General features: G+C 54.7%; 2 protein-coding genes across 2 annotated transcripts; one reads left to right on the top strand and one right to left on the bottom strand.

Moving 5' to 3' along the window:
* The first annotated feature begins 1,040 nt into the window (after positions 1–1,040).
* DACRYDRAFT_21313 (uncharacterized protein) lies at positions 1,041–2,971 on the top strand. The gene is made up of 2 exons (XM_040772335.1): positions 1,041–1,404; positions 1,453–2,971. Exons 1-2 carry the CDS (start codon positions 1,348–1,350, stop codon positions 2,458–2,460), a joined length of 1,065 nt encoding a protein of 354 aa, XP_040630808.1. The 5' UTR covers positions 1,041–1,347; the 3' UTR covers positions 2,461–2,971.
* A 2,371-nt stretch (positions 2,972–5,342) lies between these two features.
* DACRYDRAFT_88026 (MFS general substrate transporter) lies at positions 5,343–12,480 on the bottom strand (the record flags this gene model as incomplete). Its single annotated transcript, XM_040776834.1, has 3 exons — positions 5,343–5,921; positions 11,475–12,080; positions 12,127–12,480. The coding sequence occupies 3 exons, from the start codon at positions 12,478–12,480 to the stop codon at positions 5,343–5,345; spliced, it is 1,539 nt and encodes a 512-aa protein (XP_040630807.1).
* Between the last annotated feature and the right edge of the window lie 923 nt (positions 12,481–13,403).

The following is a 13,403-nucleotide window of genomic DNA, read 5'->3' as shown; positions in this document are numbered from 1 at the left end:
ACTGTAGCTGACACCCGCAGCCGCATTCCAGTTTGGTCCAGGCTGCGCAGACCTTGGGGGGTGTAAGGGTAGGTGCAGGGTGGGAAGGTGAACAAAGGAGGAAAGGCTGGGCGCCACGCACGGGCGGAGCGGGTCGGGTTGACCCCTACAGATCTGGGGGCCATTACCTTTTCACCACTTGGGGGTTGGGTAGGCTTGCCGATGGCTGATGCTTGAGCATATGCAGAGCACGACGTCGTTGTTACGCGCTTGACGGGTTTGATAAGCTAGATGTTGGGATTTCCTCCGCGCTCGTATTTCCGGGCGGAGCATAAACAAACACTGGCATTGTTCGCTCATCCTCGGAGGAAGTGGATGGTGTATTCCATCGAAACATCGTCCGTGTTTGGGGGGAATGTGAGGTTCTGCGGTGTTGTTGACGGTGTGAGGAGGCGCGCGGGGGAGATTTTGCGGTTGGTATGGATGGGGACATGAGGATGCCAATCGTGGTGAATTGGACCCGGTGTGTGGAAGATTGTCTTTGGTTCCTGAGTGAGAGCGGGAGCAGAGTAGACGGGAGAAGAATGGGTCTCGGGATGAGGATGACGTTTTGGGGGTTTCCGTGTAAGGGGAAGGTCTTGATTTGGGTGTTTATTTTGTGAGACCCAAGAGGGAGAGATGAAGGGAGGGAGTGTGATGTGTTGGAGTAACCCTAATGTGGTGATGAAGAGTGGCGACGACTTCTGACCGTGTATGGCAGAGATCCATCGATGGCGTTTACCAAAGGGGAGTGAGAGAGGGTACATAAATCAACCTAACTGTATGCTCCCCTCTCCCTCATTGTCTCCCCCTCCCTCTCTCCTCCTCCCCCTCCTCATCGATGAAGGGGGGAATACCGGCGGAGGGGATGCTACCGCGCGGTGAGGAAGGGGGTTCAGGCAACGGGGGCGAGGTGTATGCCGATGTTGGGCAGGTGCCTGTTGGGGGGGGGGGGAACCGACGAGGTACAACGTGGGGAGTGGAGGGGGAGGCAGTGTATGACGACGATGACGGTGTATGAGGTAGCGAGCTCGATGTATGCGGGTGCTGCAGTAGCGTGACAATCCCCGGCCAGCCCTACATGTACTCGGCCCCCGACGACGAGGCGAGCATACAGCAACCCCTTAGCGCCTTCTCCCTCCTCGCCATCCCAAAGCGCGCATATACGACACTCGGTCCAATCGATTAGCCTACAGTAGCAACAAGAGAGCATATTACACTCGCCTCGCACTATCCTACACAATACTACACTGTCACTAGTAGCATCAACATACACACCAACACCGGCAACGACAAGCCGGCACTGTACATAGTCTCACCGCGCACCAGATGGACACGAACTGGTGCCTCACTTGCTCCCGCCCCGTGCCAACACGGCACTCAACGGTACGCCAACCATTCCCACCTAACCATGCGCTCGCTGACCCAGCAAAGGCACGCCCCGCTCCATACTGCTCCAGCGCCTGCGAGATCGCGGCGTACAACACCCCGCCCTCTGCCTCGCGCGGTGTTGCCATCCCGCACCTTTTGCGTTCCTACCCCACCTCCCCCCTCTCCCCGCATCATCCAAAGCCCCGCGCTGCCTCATTCGCCAGTACTACGAGCACCAACTCGATGGCGTCCAACACATCGCGAGACGAGTGGGCCGCGGGTGGGCGAGGGGGAGACTCGTCCTCCTGCAGCTCCTCTGGCGAGCTTCAGTCGCACCACGGTCGCCCCCGCGCAGACACCGGGACGTACAAGCCAAACTCAGCGCCAATCCACCCTGCCGCTGCGTCCTACATCTACCAGCCGCGCATGTCCCATGAGAGCGCGACGTACGCCAAGTTCACCGCGGACCTGCGGAATGCACTGCCTCCCACGCCCCCGAAGAGCGCAGAAAACGTCCAGCGCGTCGCTGCCACGTCCATGTCGATACGTGAGCAGGTCGTCGTAGCGGAGGAAGAAGAGGAGGACGAGGATGAAGAGTCTGCATTCCATGGGAGAGGACACGAACGTCCGTACTACTTCCGCCCGTCCAAGCCCCCACCTACGCGCTACGCATACATGGACTCCCCCTTCAGTGGCGAGCCGCGGGAGAGCAGGGACCGACCTGCTCACCCAGCCGCAGCCCAGCATCCGCCTGGGTACGGGCACGGCCGCACTCGCTCGGGCTCACTTGCGAAACCTATCAGGATCGTGGGCACTGACGAGGGTCCGGGGATAAAGCGCCTTGTGGGCGGGTTTGGGGATACGGACACGGATGAGGATGGTCCGAAGGAGCGCGACCGGGAGCGGGAGCGCGAACGGGAACGGGAACGGGAACGGGAACGGGAACGGGAACGGGAACGGGAACGGGAACGGGCGAGGAGGACGCAGGAACCGCCCGTCCCACTTGGCGTGAGGAGCAGAATGGTCCTCCCGGAGATGGAACGAGGTAGGGGTAGGGAGAGAAGACGTTGACCGTCTCTTCCCCCTCTCCCCTCATGTCCACGATTACCCGATACACGATAACCCCGCTCTGCCCACACCTGAATGAGACGACAACAACGCGACGTTTTGGTTTTTTGAACGATTCCCGATTCTCGATTTCCCAGTTTCCGATTCTCAGTTTCCAGTTTTTATTTATGGCTTGCCAGATCAGTCTCAACACTGTCCACTACCCCATCTGTCGTCTGCAACTACGAGTCTGTCCATCTCAAGTCTCAAATCAAATCATCTCAATTTCTCTCGCTGTCTGCAAACGCACGAGATACCCTCGGCTCGAAACCCAAAAAAATGTTGTGTTATAGTTTTCCCTCTTTCTTCTCTTCTATCTGTTTCTCTGCTTGTCTTTGCGCTCTTGGCCATGCGCTCTTGATTTTTGATTGACTCTTGATGGGGATTGTTGTATGAAGTTTGGAGATAGACTGGGTACGGAACGTACGACTGAACGTATGGACGTACTCGAAAGAATTTGATCATCCTCCTCCTCTAAAACTGTGGTGCGCTAGTTGTGTGTGTGCAACTGCTGTTGGAATGCAAGGCAACTTGATGGGCATGCATAGGATGGCTCGGTATCACAAGTATGTAGGAACGTTACTGCCAAGCCCAGACCGCACAGACCGCACAGCACGCAGAGCATCCGAACACCAAACCTCCCAGTTGCAAACCCGAGCAGCCTACGGCCAGCAGAAAGCAGGAAGGCTGGACCACCGTACAGCGATAGGGAGACTGTAAGACTGGGCGCAGCGCGCAGTCCGGGAAAGGACTTTTGATCATCTGGATCTTTGATCAAAGGTCAGTCATTGATCGTTGATTGCTGTACCAACACCAAGAACCGCTAGTGTCATAGGTCTGATAGCCTCTTTTCCCGCAGTGCTGGCTGAGCCTTTCCAAGCCCAAGCCACAGCGGCAGCTGGGCGTATCCCCCTCCGATGCTGGAGCACGTTCCCCGCTGACTACGATATTCTACTGACATTACTGACATAGTTCCCACAGCGACGGGCGACCCCGGCCAATCCGGCTCAGTGCTACAGTACATGTAAGACTAAGACTAAGCTCAGTTTCGGAGGTTGGGGATCACCCTCTTTCTTTCTCTGGTGTCTCTCGTACCGCCGAGACGGGTCTGCCAGTGCGCGGGGGTGCCGGCGGCAGCGGTGGGATTGGCCTCTGCGGAGGGGAAGTGGGGACTGGGACTGGGACTGAGAATGGCACTCCCTCTCACTGCTTGGGAAAGGAATCGAGGGTGCAAGTCAGTTACTCGCATGTCGCGTATTACTGGCCTGCGAGGTGTCAGCGGTCGAGTCTTCTGGTACAACACTATGCGTTTCCGTTTCCCGCTGGATGTGGTTGGGTCTCTGTAAGAATGTGGCACACAGCGTTGGAGCTTCGACATCGCCATTGGTTCTTGGCATACTGCACACGGTGGTTGGGTTACCGAACCCCAATGTATGCCAGGACAGTATACATCCGCGGTCGGGGTGCAATGTACGAACGATAAATCAGAGTAACACTGCTTGCCGACGCTGGGAAGCCTGGCCATGGGCGAAGACAAGACTTCCCCCTTGGTATGCTTCTTGCATGCTTCTTGCATGCTTCTCCCGCAGCGGCTGGACGAAGCGCAATTTGCGGTTCCTCACCTAAGCGGGTCGAGTACAGTATCTATTTCCCGGTCTCACTGGTTATTATCATACTTCCAGGCCAGGGAGGACTATTATTGGACAGACAAACAGACAAACGGACCCTGTCTCCTATTTCTGGATTGTCTGTATCGTTATTTCCGTATCGTTGCTGTGCCAAGGGCTGTCCGGTCCGCCTGCTGTCAAACGTGGAGGGGTGACACGTCGTGGTCTCGCCGGTGTGGTCTAACGAGGAGGTGGGGGAACAGACCAACGGAACACAGGGGTCAATGGCACCATGGCATGTTGCGAAATGTATGGTACCGAAGTCTGGCCATGGACTGAATACGAACGCTGGAAGTGGTAAGCTCAGAAGGCGAGTCCGGTATGTTTGTCCCGCGGGAATTAGAGAAGAATGTTGAGCTGGCGACTTCTGAGGTTAGAGAGGACGAACGTGTCAAGTGCGTGGTGCTCTCTTACAAATTTTACGTTAGACACCATGCTGGGAATTGGCTGGCATCGAGACCGTTGGCTTCGGTCGATTCGGGATAATTCTACGAGACCAAGTCCAGAACATAGACCAGCATGCTCTTGTCCTGATGTAGCCCGTGGGAAGCTATCGCCCAGGAAAAGAAAGCGAGTCGAAGAAGCCAAGCAACGTCACCTGTGAGCTGTGAGGATGGGGCTCGGCAACAACACAGCTCAGACCCGGCCAAGATCCAGAAGCACTGCACCAGGCTTGGTCCGCATTCGGCTTAGTGGGCGGCGACGCGGCACCGAGGTCGAGATGACAGGGTGCCGCTGTCTGTTACGTTATCCAATCATACCGATGCAACCGCAACCTCTATGTGGCGAGTGACCATGCTGACTGATATGTCAGTCACAGTTCTGCGTGGCATGGACTGCGCGTGACTGAGGCGCCAGGGACAAATCTGAGACAAATCTTGGACGGCGCAGATCATGCGGGGAAGCGCTCGGCACTGATCAGTCAGCCACGGCACAACCAGCAGAGTTACTTGCAAGCCTGGTCGCGTGATCTCAGCTTAGCATACGTGCTCGTGCACTTGACGTCCATGACGACACTTTAACCTACCAAAACAGGTCATGGGCGAGCAAACTCTGATTTCCAAAACTCCGCGAGGTCCATCCATTGTGATAAGACCCAACAAGTCCCTTGGCCATCCGACTATCATAATAAGCAACCAAAGGTAGACCCAAACCCGGGAGAAACAAAGACAGTTCCCTTCATGTGCCGTAAACGAACGTGAGTTTCTTGTCGCCGACCCGAGTGTCGGACAAATTCTCCTCCTCGAGTTCCTGTGGCGTCATCTGTGCAACTTTCTTCGCCCTGTGGCGATTGACAAGTCGTAGCGTGATGGCCACAAACGAATACCCGAAGAACGCGAGTATCATCAGGCCGAGAAGGACCTTCATGGAAAAGGAATAGGACGGGCCATACTTCGACTGGAAGAGCTCGCTGCTGAACACTTGTGCGATGTTGCCCCAGCCGTTGAAAGCGAGTACGAGCGCCCGCTTGCCGGGATCCGGAGTATTGCCAGCCAGCCAAGAAGCGTTCAGCGGTGTGGCAATGAACGTCCCTGCTAGGAGCACAATGAGCGCACCGTACCGAGCATGCACTTGTTCCTCGGGAAGTGCCACGGTGAGGGCGAGGCCAATGATGACGATAGTCAGACCAATGACGATGTGGATGCAACGTTCGTGATGCCGATCTGAGGACCAGCAAAACAGGAGCACCAGGCATGCACCAGCGATGTAAGGGGGTACGCTCATGAGGTTCGCCATAGCACCGGAATACCCCAATCCCTGCCATTCTCATCAGATGCGTTATTGAGATCTGGGATGAGGCTACCCACCTTGACAACTATGGGGAGGAATGTAGTGAAGCCAGTCGGACCCATAGTAGTGAGCGTGGCTGCCGGCAACATGATCCACAGCTTATAGTCCTTCACGGACTCGATGATATCGCGCTTCGTCACTTTGTAACTGCTGGCTAAATTCTCGGCCGAATCGATGACCATGCGCTTCTGTGCATATGCCTGTTCCGATTTGGTGAGGAACCAGGCAGTGCCGGGACTAGTGGGCAACCAAAAGGGTGTAATAATGGCCAGGAGAATCGTGATCCCGCCTTCGATAAGGAACAGATATTGCCAACCCCATAGCTTGCCGCTGATGTTGAATGCGCCGTAGGCGATGAGGCCGCCGAACCCGCCCGAAATCGCGTACGCGAAGAAGAACAGCGAGATGCGGAACGCCAGGTTGAATCGCGGATAAAACAAGGATATGTAGGAAGCAGCGGTGGAGAAGAACGCCGATTCGAACGCACCAATCAGAAGGCGAAGGGCGATGAGCTGACCTTCGGTCTTGAGGAATGCCTGGCAGAGTGTTAAGGTACCCCAGCAGAAGCCCGCAACGCAGAGGAAACGCGGTTGACCCATACGACGACCGACATAAGTCATTATCTAGTGAGGACATGAGTTACAGTGCCTGAGGAGAAGAGAGTACGCACCGGCATGAAGGGTACGTAAGTTGCAACAAACAAAGAAGTCGCTGTGTTGATGGCGTCCGCCGGCATACCGACATCTTGTGTGAAGTTGTCTGTTGCTGCATTGCCGAGATTCGCACGGTCCAAGCCACAGAACAGGTAGATGAGAGTGCAGAAAGGAACGACCATTATGTCGAACTTGAGGTTCAAAGAGCGATGGGCCTTCCATTCTTCAGGAGTCACAGGTACATAACCGCCCGGTCTGCTCTTCTCCAGCTGTTGCTCAATTTCTCGCGCCCTTTCATCATCGACCATCTGCATCTCCTTGGCCAATTGTTCCGCCGCAACGCCCTCATCGATCGTCTCCAAATGGAGCGCCTTCTCAGAGTGCACGGCATGCTCGTGAAACTCGGTCACTTCCTTCTCGAATTCGGAGGCGGTCGAAGACATCCTGTTCAATCTTTCACAAGTAGCGAGCAAGAGAGCGACGGACGACGCCCCTGGACTGTACCCATGCTTGCATGCTCGCACTCTTTATATGAATTCCATGCCTACAGGAGAAGGCACGTTGATCATAGAAGACGCTCTATCCAGCGAAGGGCCGTCCCCTCTACCCCGTGGGGTACAAAGAACGAAGACCGTGATAGACAATTGTGGAGTCCGGAGATGAACGTCGGGGTGGAGGAACTGAATTGATTGTGGAGGAAGCACGCGAGGTGTTGAATTCAAAATTATCCTCGTGAGCAGCACAGAAGCAGCTTACGCCAAACAAGGTGTCGGCTCCTTGATGGCGTGGGAGATAGTTTGAGCCTGGGCTATTCAATGATGGAACGTCACGGGATAAAGTGAGGGCGACTAAAGGACTAAAGGACTTCTCCTCGTCTGTGATTGGATCCTTGGTGCGGGTTGGGTCGGATAGATGGTCCGATCGCGAATCCACCTGTCAAGTCGCTCGTAATGTACAAAGCATGAAGTCGACAGCTGGCCTAAATGGAGCTGTTATTACGTTTTTCAACAATCTCAGGAACAATCAAATACCAGTGTTAGTTTGCTACTGACGAAGTATCTCTTTCCGATCGTCCGGCGGAGTTAACAAGGTACAAAACGTTTAACCCCTATCTCAGGGGAAAAGAACCAGGGTCCGGTCTTGATCATGACGCTTCGGCTCCGATGGATGTTGTCCCTGCCTTCGAAAATGTTTCGGCATAAGAGAGTACAAGTCGCATAGACAAGAAATGTAAACTCCACCACGGAATTCACAAAATATTCCTCTCCGCGGACTGGAGGGAGCCGACTGTCGCCGTTTCACGGCGCTGTCAATTTGGTGGAGAATATCAATCACTGTGTAGTGAAGATTCCTCACCGTTTCTCACTCTTTCTGTTGGAGCATTAACGTAGCTTGCGAGGTTTGCAATAGAGATATCTTGCTCCATATAGTAAACTAATCACGACCGAAGCCCCCAAGCCCCAAAGATTGGTGCACATATTTCACTTAGATATAAGACTGTCATGGCCCCTGTGGAATCACTCAGTCCCAAGTGGGTTGCTTTTCATACCTGTAGCTGAGTAACTTTGAAGATACTGCCCTTCTTCCCCTGTCGTCGATGTCCCGTTATGTACTTGTGTGACATAAACACCTCATGAATTACCGTAAGTACAGCTCTGTACAGATTCATAACTCCTCGGTAACAGACCCTTGACGACATGGAAAACAAGACAACGTTGACCTACACTAACTACAGAATCATAACTTATAACCCATACACAAACGTATACTTCTTGTCGCCGACCCTAACGTCCGAGGTATTCTCTTCCTCGATCTGCTGGACCGTCATGTTGGCGAGCTTGTTTGCCCTCGAGCGATTCGCTAGGCGAAGAAGGATATTTACGAGCACATATCCGGAGAAGGCAACAACCATAAGTCCAAGGGTTATGCGAAGAGGATAGCGATAATCGGGGCCGTACTGGGCCTGGAACAACTCGGAGCCAATGATACCGGAGACATTTCCCCAGCCGATAATGGCGAGACCGATCGTCCGCTTTCCGGGCTCGGGGGTGTTGCCGGCATACCAAGCGCTGACGATGGGAGAGAAGACGAATGAGCCGGACAGCAAGATCAGGAGGCCGGCATAACGGCCCCCGGTGTTCTCCAGAGGCAGCACCACAGTGATGATGAGTCCGATAATGATGATAAGCATGCCACTGGATGAGAGTCAATAGAGTCTCAGAAAGGAAAGGTGTAGATCATACCCCAAGATATGGAATGTACGCTCCTTGTGCTTGTCGGAAGAGAATGCAAACAAAAGCAGGACGAGGGTGCCACAGACATAAGGCGGGACGGTCATCAGGTTGGCGAGTGCACCCGTGTACCCCAATCCCTGTTCACGCATGATTAGCAGAACGTAAGAGCTAGAACCACCGCACAAGCTCACCTTTACTACAACAGGGAAGAAAATGGTGAACCCTTGGGGGCATGTCCCAGCGAGGGTGTTAGCAAAGAGCGTGAACCAGAGCTTCCAGTCCTTGACGATCTCCCAGACATCACGCTTAGTGACCTTGTAAGTGCCATTCAAGTTTGCTGCGGCATCAATGACCATGCGCTTCTCGGCGTATTCGCGCTCTTCTGGCTTGAGGAACCAGGCAGACTTGGGATCCCTCGACAACACGAAGGGGATCAACATCGACAACAGGATGGGAAAGCAGCCTTCGATGATGAACAGGTACTGCCAAGGATGGAGTGCCCCGCTTTGGATTTGGAACACGCCAAAAGCGATCAGACCACCGAAAGCACCGGCCACTGCATACATCCCGTAGAACATGGCGAAACGGAAGGCAAGCTCGTGCCGAGGATAGAAGAGGGACAGATACGAGAGACAGGTGGGGTAAAATCCGGATTCGGCAATGCCCATGAGCAGGCGGACGGCAATCAGCTGAGAATCGGTCTTGACGAAAGCATGGCATATGGTGAGGACACCCCAGAGGAAGCAGATGACTGTGAGGAAGGGAATTTGGCCAAAGCGTTTGCCGAATGCTGCCAAGAACTTCATGGAATGAGAGCAGGATTCACTGAGGAACGGAATGAACTCACTGGCTGAAGAGGAACGAAAGTGGCAAAGAACAAACTGCTCGCGGTGTTGACAGAGCTAGCAGGGATGCCGATGTCGCTGCTGAAGTTGTTTGTCTGCGCATTACCGAGGTTACTGCGGTCAAGACCATTGAACAAATAGACAGCAATGAGTAGGGGAAGCACCTGAAATCAATCAGCCCCGTGTTGGTCGTGTGATAGGTCTCGCTCACGTAGGTGTCAAACTTGCGGTTAAGGCGGTAGTGTGCCTTTCGCTCTTCGTCCGTAATGGGATGGTATCCACCTTGTTCACTGGCGAGCAGCTCCCTCCGAATCTCGTCAGCCTTGGCCTGATCGACGTAAAGTGTTTCAGCGGCGAGCCGGTCAGCAGTGATCTCGTGCATGATCGCTTCTTGATGAAGCACTGCTTCCGTGACATGATGTTCCTCGAACTTGGCGTCGCCCTTCAGGTGCTCAGTGTGGATAGGCGCATCCTTTTCTGAACTGAGATCGGACATCTCGGTTGACATGATGGGAGAATGTGAGGGGGGGCGGGGCGGCGAAGGAGCGAGAAGAGAGGCGCCGTTTCGTGAAAGTTGTGACCAGAGGCGACCATAATATACCAGCTCGGAAAGGTTACGAAAACGGAAAGCCGTCCGAAGCACTTTTTAATCATAGGGGCGTTGCAAGGGCCGCCCGCTATAGGTAAAAAGTATTCTTAGCCTTAGCCCTATCGGGCGAAGACCGAATTCAGAAGGCCGTCCGAAGCCTCCTTGACTTCAGGAGCATTAGGTGGAGCTGTAATCACGACCACCAAAAGGAAAGACGGTGCACGGACGCCGCGTGATGTAGGGCCTGGCTGATCACGGGGGGTTGCATGGCTGGGCAGGGAGGAAAACGTGCCCAAACATGGGGTATGCTGTTAAAGGGCGGGGCCCCGCGTGAACTGGGAAGTGGTCATGCACACTTTGACGGAGGTGGAGGGGAAGGTTCAGCAACGTGGCGATGAATGTATAGAAGAAGCTTAGTCCCCACGGGACCAAATTTAGCTTACTTCTCTTCTGGTCAGGAACAATGCAACCTAGCGCTGAGCCACAACAATGTTCAGATTATCAGGTACGCTTCCTCCACCCCAGACAGTAAAGACCCCAGAACAACAAGCGCTGTCGGATTACAAGCTTAAATACCGTAAATAAAAGTAAGCTTCTTGTCCCCGACCCTCTTGTCGGACATGTTCTCCTCCTGCAGCTCCTCAGCCGTCATCTTCGCTACCTTCTTGGCCTTCCACCTATTCACTAGAAGAAGGACGACCGAGTTGGCCGAGTAGCCCACTACAGCGAGGCACATGAGTCCCAGGAGGACTTTCATGGGTGTTTGGTAGTTGGGACCAAAGCTCGGTTGGAAGAGCTCGCTCGCGTACACCTGGGCGAGGTTCGCCCAGTTGTTCAGGGAGAGAACGAGGGTACGCTTGCCAGGGTCGGGGGTGTTGCTCGCAAGCCAAGAGGTATTGAGAGGTGTGGCGACGAACGTGCCTGCAAGGAGGATGACGAGAGCACCGTACCGGGCATGGACGTTCTCGAGAGGCAGAGTGACGGCCAGGATGAGACCGATGATGACGAACGCTAGGCCGAAGAGAATGAAGATCCCACGCTGGCGATAGCGGTCGGAGAGCCAGGACATGATCAGGACTACACAGGCACCAGCGACATACGGCGGGACGGAGAGCAAGTTGGCAATCGCTCCCGAGTAACCGAGGCCCTGCGAGTCTGTGTTAGGGCGTTCTCAACGTCGAGCCCTGACTAAAGCTTACCTTGACGACGAGGGGCAAGAACGTGGTGAACCCAGTCGGACCCATGGTCGTGATCATGGCGCAAGGAAGCATCATCCACAGCTTCCAGTCCTTCAATGTCTCCAAGATATCACGCTTGGAGATCCTGTGCGCGTCCGCCAAGTTCTCAGACGAGTCCATGACCATGCGCTTCTCAGCGTAGTGCCTCTCTGCTGGAGTGAGGAACCAGGCGGTGCCGGGGCTGGTGGGGAGCCAGAAGGGCGTGATCAGTGCGAGGAGGATGGTAAGGCTGCCCTCGATGAGGAAGAGGTACTGCCAGCCATAGAGCGAGCCGCTGATGTTGAATGCGCCATAGGCGATGAGGCCGCCGAACCCACCCGAAATCGCATACGCGAAGAAGAACATCGAGATGCGGAATGCGAGGTTGAAGCGGGGATAGAAGATGGAGATGTACGCCGCGGCGGTGGAGAAGAAGCCGGACTCGAAGAAACCGACGAGCAGGCGGATTGCGATCAGTTGCGCCTCTGTCTTGATGAAGGCTTGGGAGAGGGTGAGGATGCCCCAGCAGAAGCCAGCGACGCCGAGGAAGAGGGGCTGGCCGACACGACGGCCGAAGTACGTGGTAATCTAGGGAGATCGTGAGATAATAAGCCAGGAAGAGCGGGGCACATACCGGCATGAAAGGTACGTAAGTAATGATGAACCACGATGTAGCTGTGTTGATGGCTGTCGCAGGCATACCCAAGTCCTGGGTAAAGTTATCGGTAGCGGCATTCCCGATGTTGGCACGATCCAGACCGCAGAAGAGGTAGATGAGGGTGCAGAAGGGGATAACATACAAGTCGAACTTGAGGTTCAAGCTGTGATGTGCCTTCCACTCCTCGTCCGTGACGGGCTGGTACCCTTGCTGCTTGCTCTGCGCGAGTTCCTGCTCGATCTCACGCGCCTTGCTCTCGTCAACATACTGCATCTCCTTAGCCAGCTGCTCGGCCGCAACCGCCTCGTCGATCGTCTCCAGATGGAGCATGTTGCCCGTGTGATGAGCAGCTGCCATCCCGGCATGGGATGCATTCTCGCTGAAAGAGGGGTCGTCCTTCTCGAATGTCGACTGGGACTCCATGATGGTTGCTTGATACCTATCACTACTCGTGCAGGGTCGTAGGAAGGCAAGAAGGGGCCGTCCTGAACAGGACAGACCACCGACGGATTATGTAGTGTTCCTACGCCGCCTTCCATCAAATTCTCAATCGCGGGGGGGGGGGCGGAGCACGTTCAGCGAAGATAGTGAAAATAAATTGTGACACCCCAATAGACGGACCGCCCCGCGGGGGAGACAAAGAAAGGACATAGCGTGGAGGGGGCGGGGATGGCGGCCTAATTCACCCCAGAGAGAGGGGCCGTCGGCTGGGCGAGCCGTGAGACCCGCGCGGCCCGGTCGCGTAAATATTTCCCTTCCTGATTCATTTTCGGCCCTAGTCTCCCCACAGAGATTCTTCATCGATTGCTCAGATGTTCTTGACCACTAAAAGCTTGGTCAATGAAGACTATCATGACCCCGATTCGTACGGAATTCGGAGGGTACAGCCTATTTCCGAACGTGATACACATAACAACCTGCACGGCCGGAGAGTACGAGCCAGGGTGGTCGGTGCTTGCGTGGGAGCCGCTCCGCGACAGGTAAGAGGAGCGCGTTGTCAGCGCTCCCAACCTTTGCATTTAAATACGACCCACACTGTGGATCTCGTCGATCGGTGCCCACTCAGTCTGTTCGTCGTTTCAGGCAATGCTGCACGAACTTTTCCTCCTTACGTCGACGTTAAGTGATTCTCATAACCATCGCCGAGTGGCAGTGTTCATTAGGGATCATCGCAGAGTGCTCACTTTCTTGCGCGTGCCACCATCTCAACTTGCAAGTCTGTATATTACCTTCATTAACCTGAAGGGCGATCT

Source organism: Dacryopinax primogenitus, assembly GCF_000292625.1.
Source record: "Dacryopinax primogenitus strain DJM-731 SS1 chromosome Unknown DACRYscaffold_5, whole genome shotgun sequence".
Lineage (NCBI taxonomy): Eukaryota > Fungi > Basidiomycota > Dacrymycetes > Dacrymycetales > Dacrymycetaceae > Dacryopinax > Dacryopinax primogenitus.
This window is presented reverse-complemented; position numbering and strand designations above follow the sequence as displayed.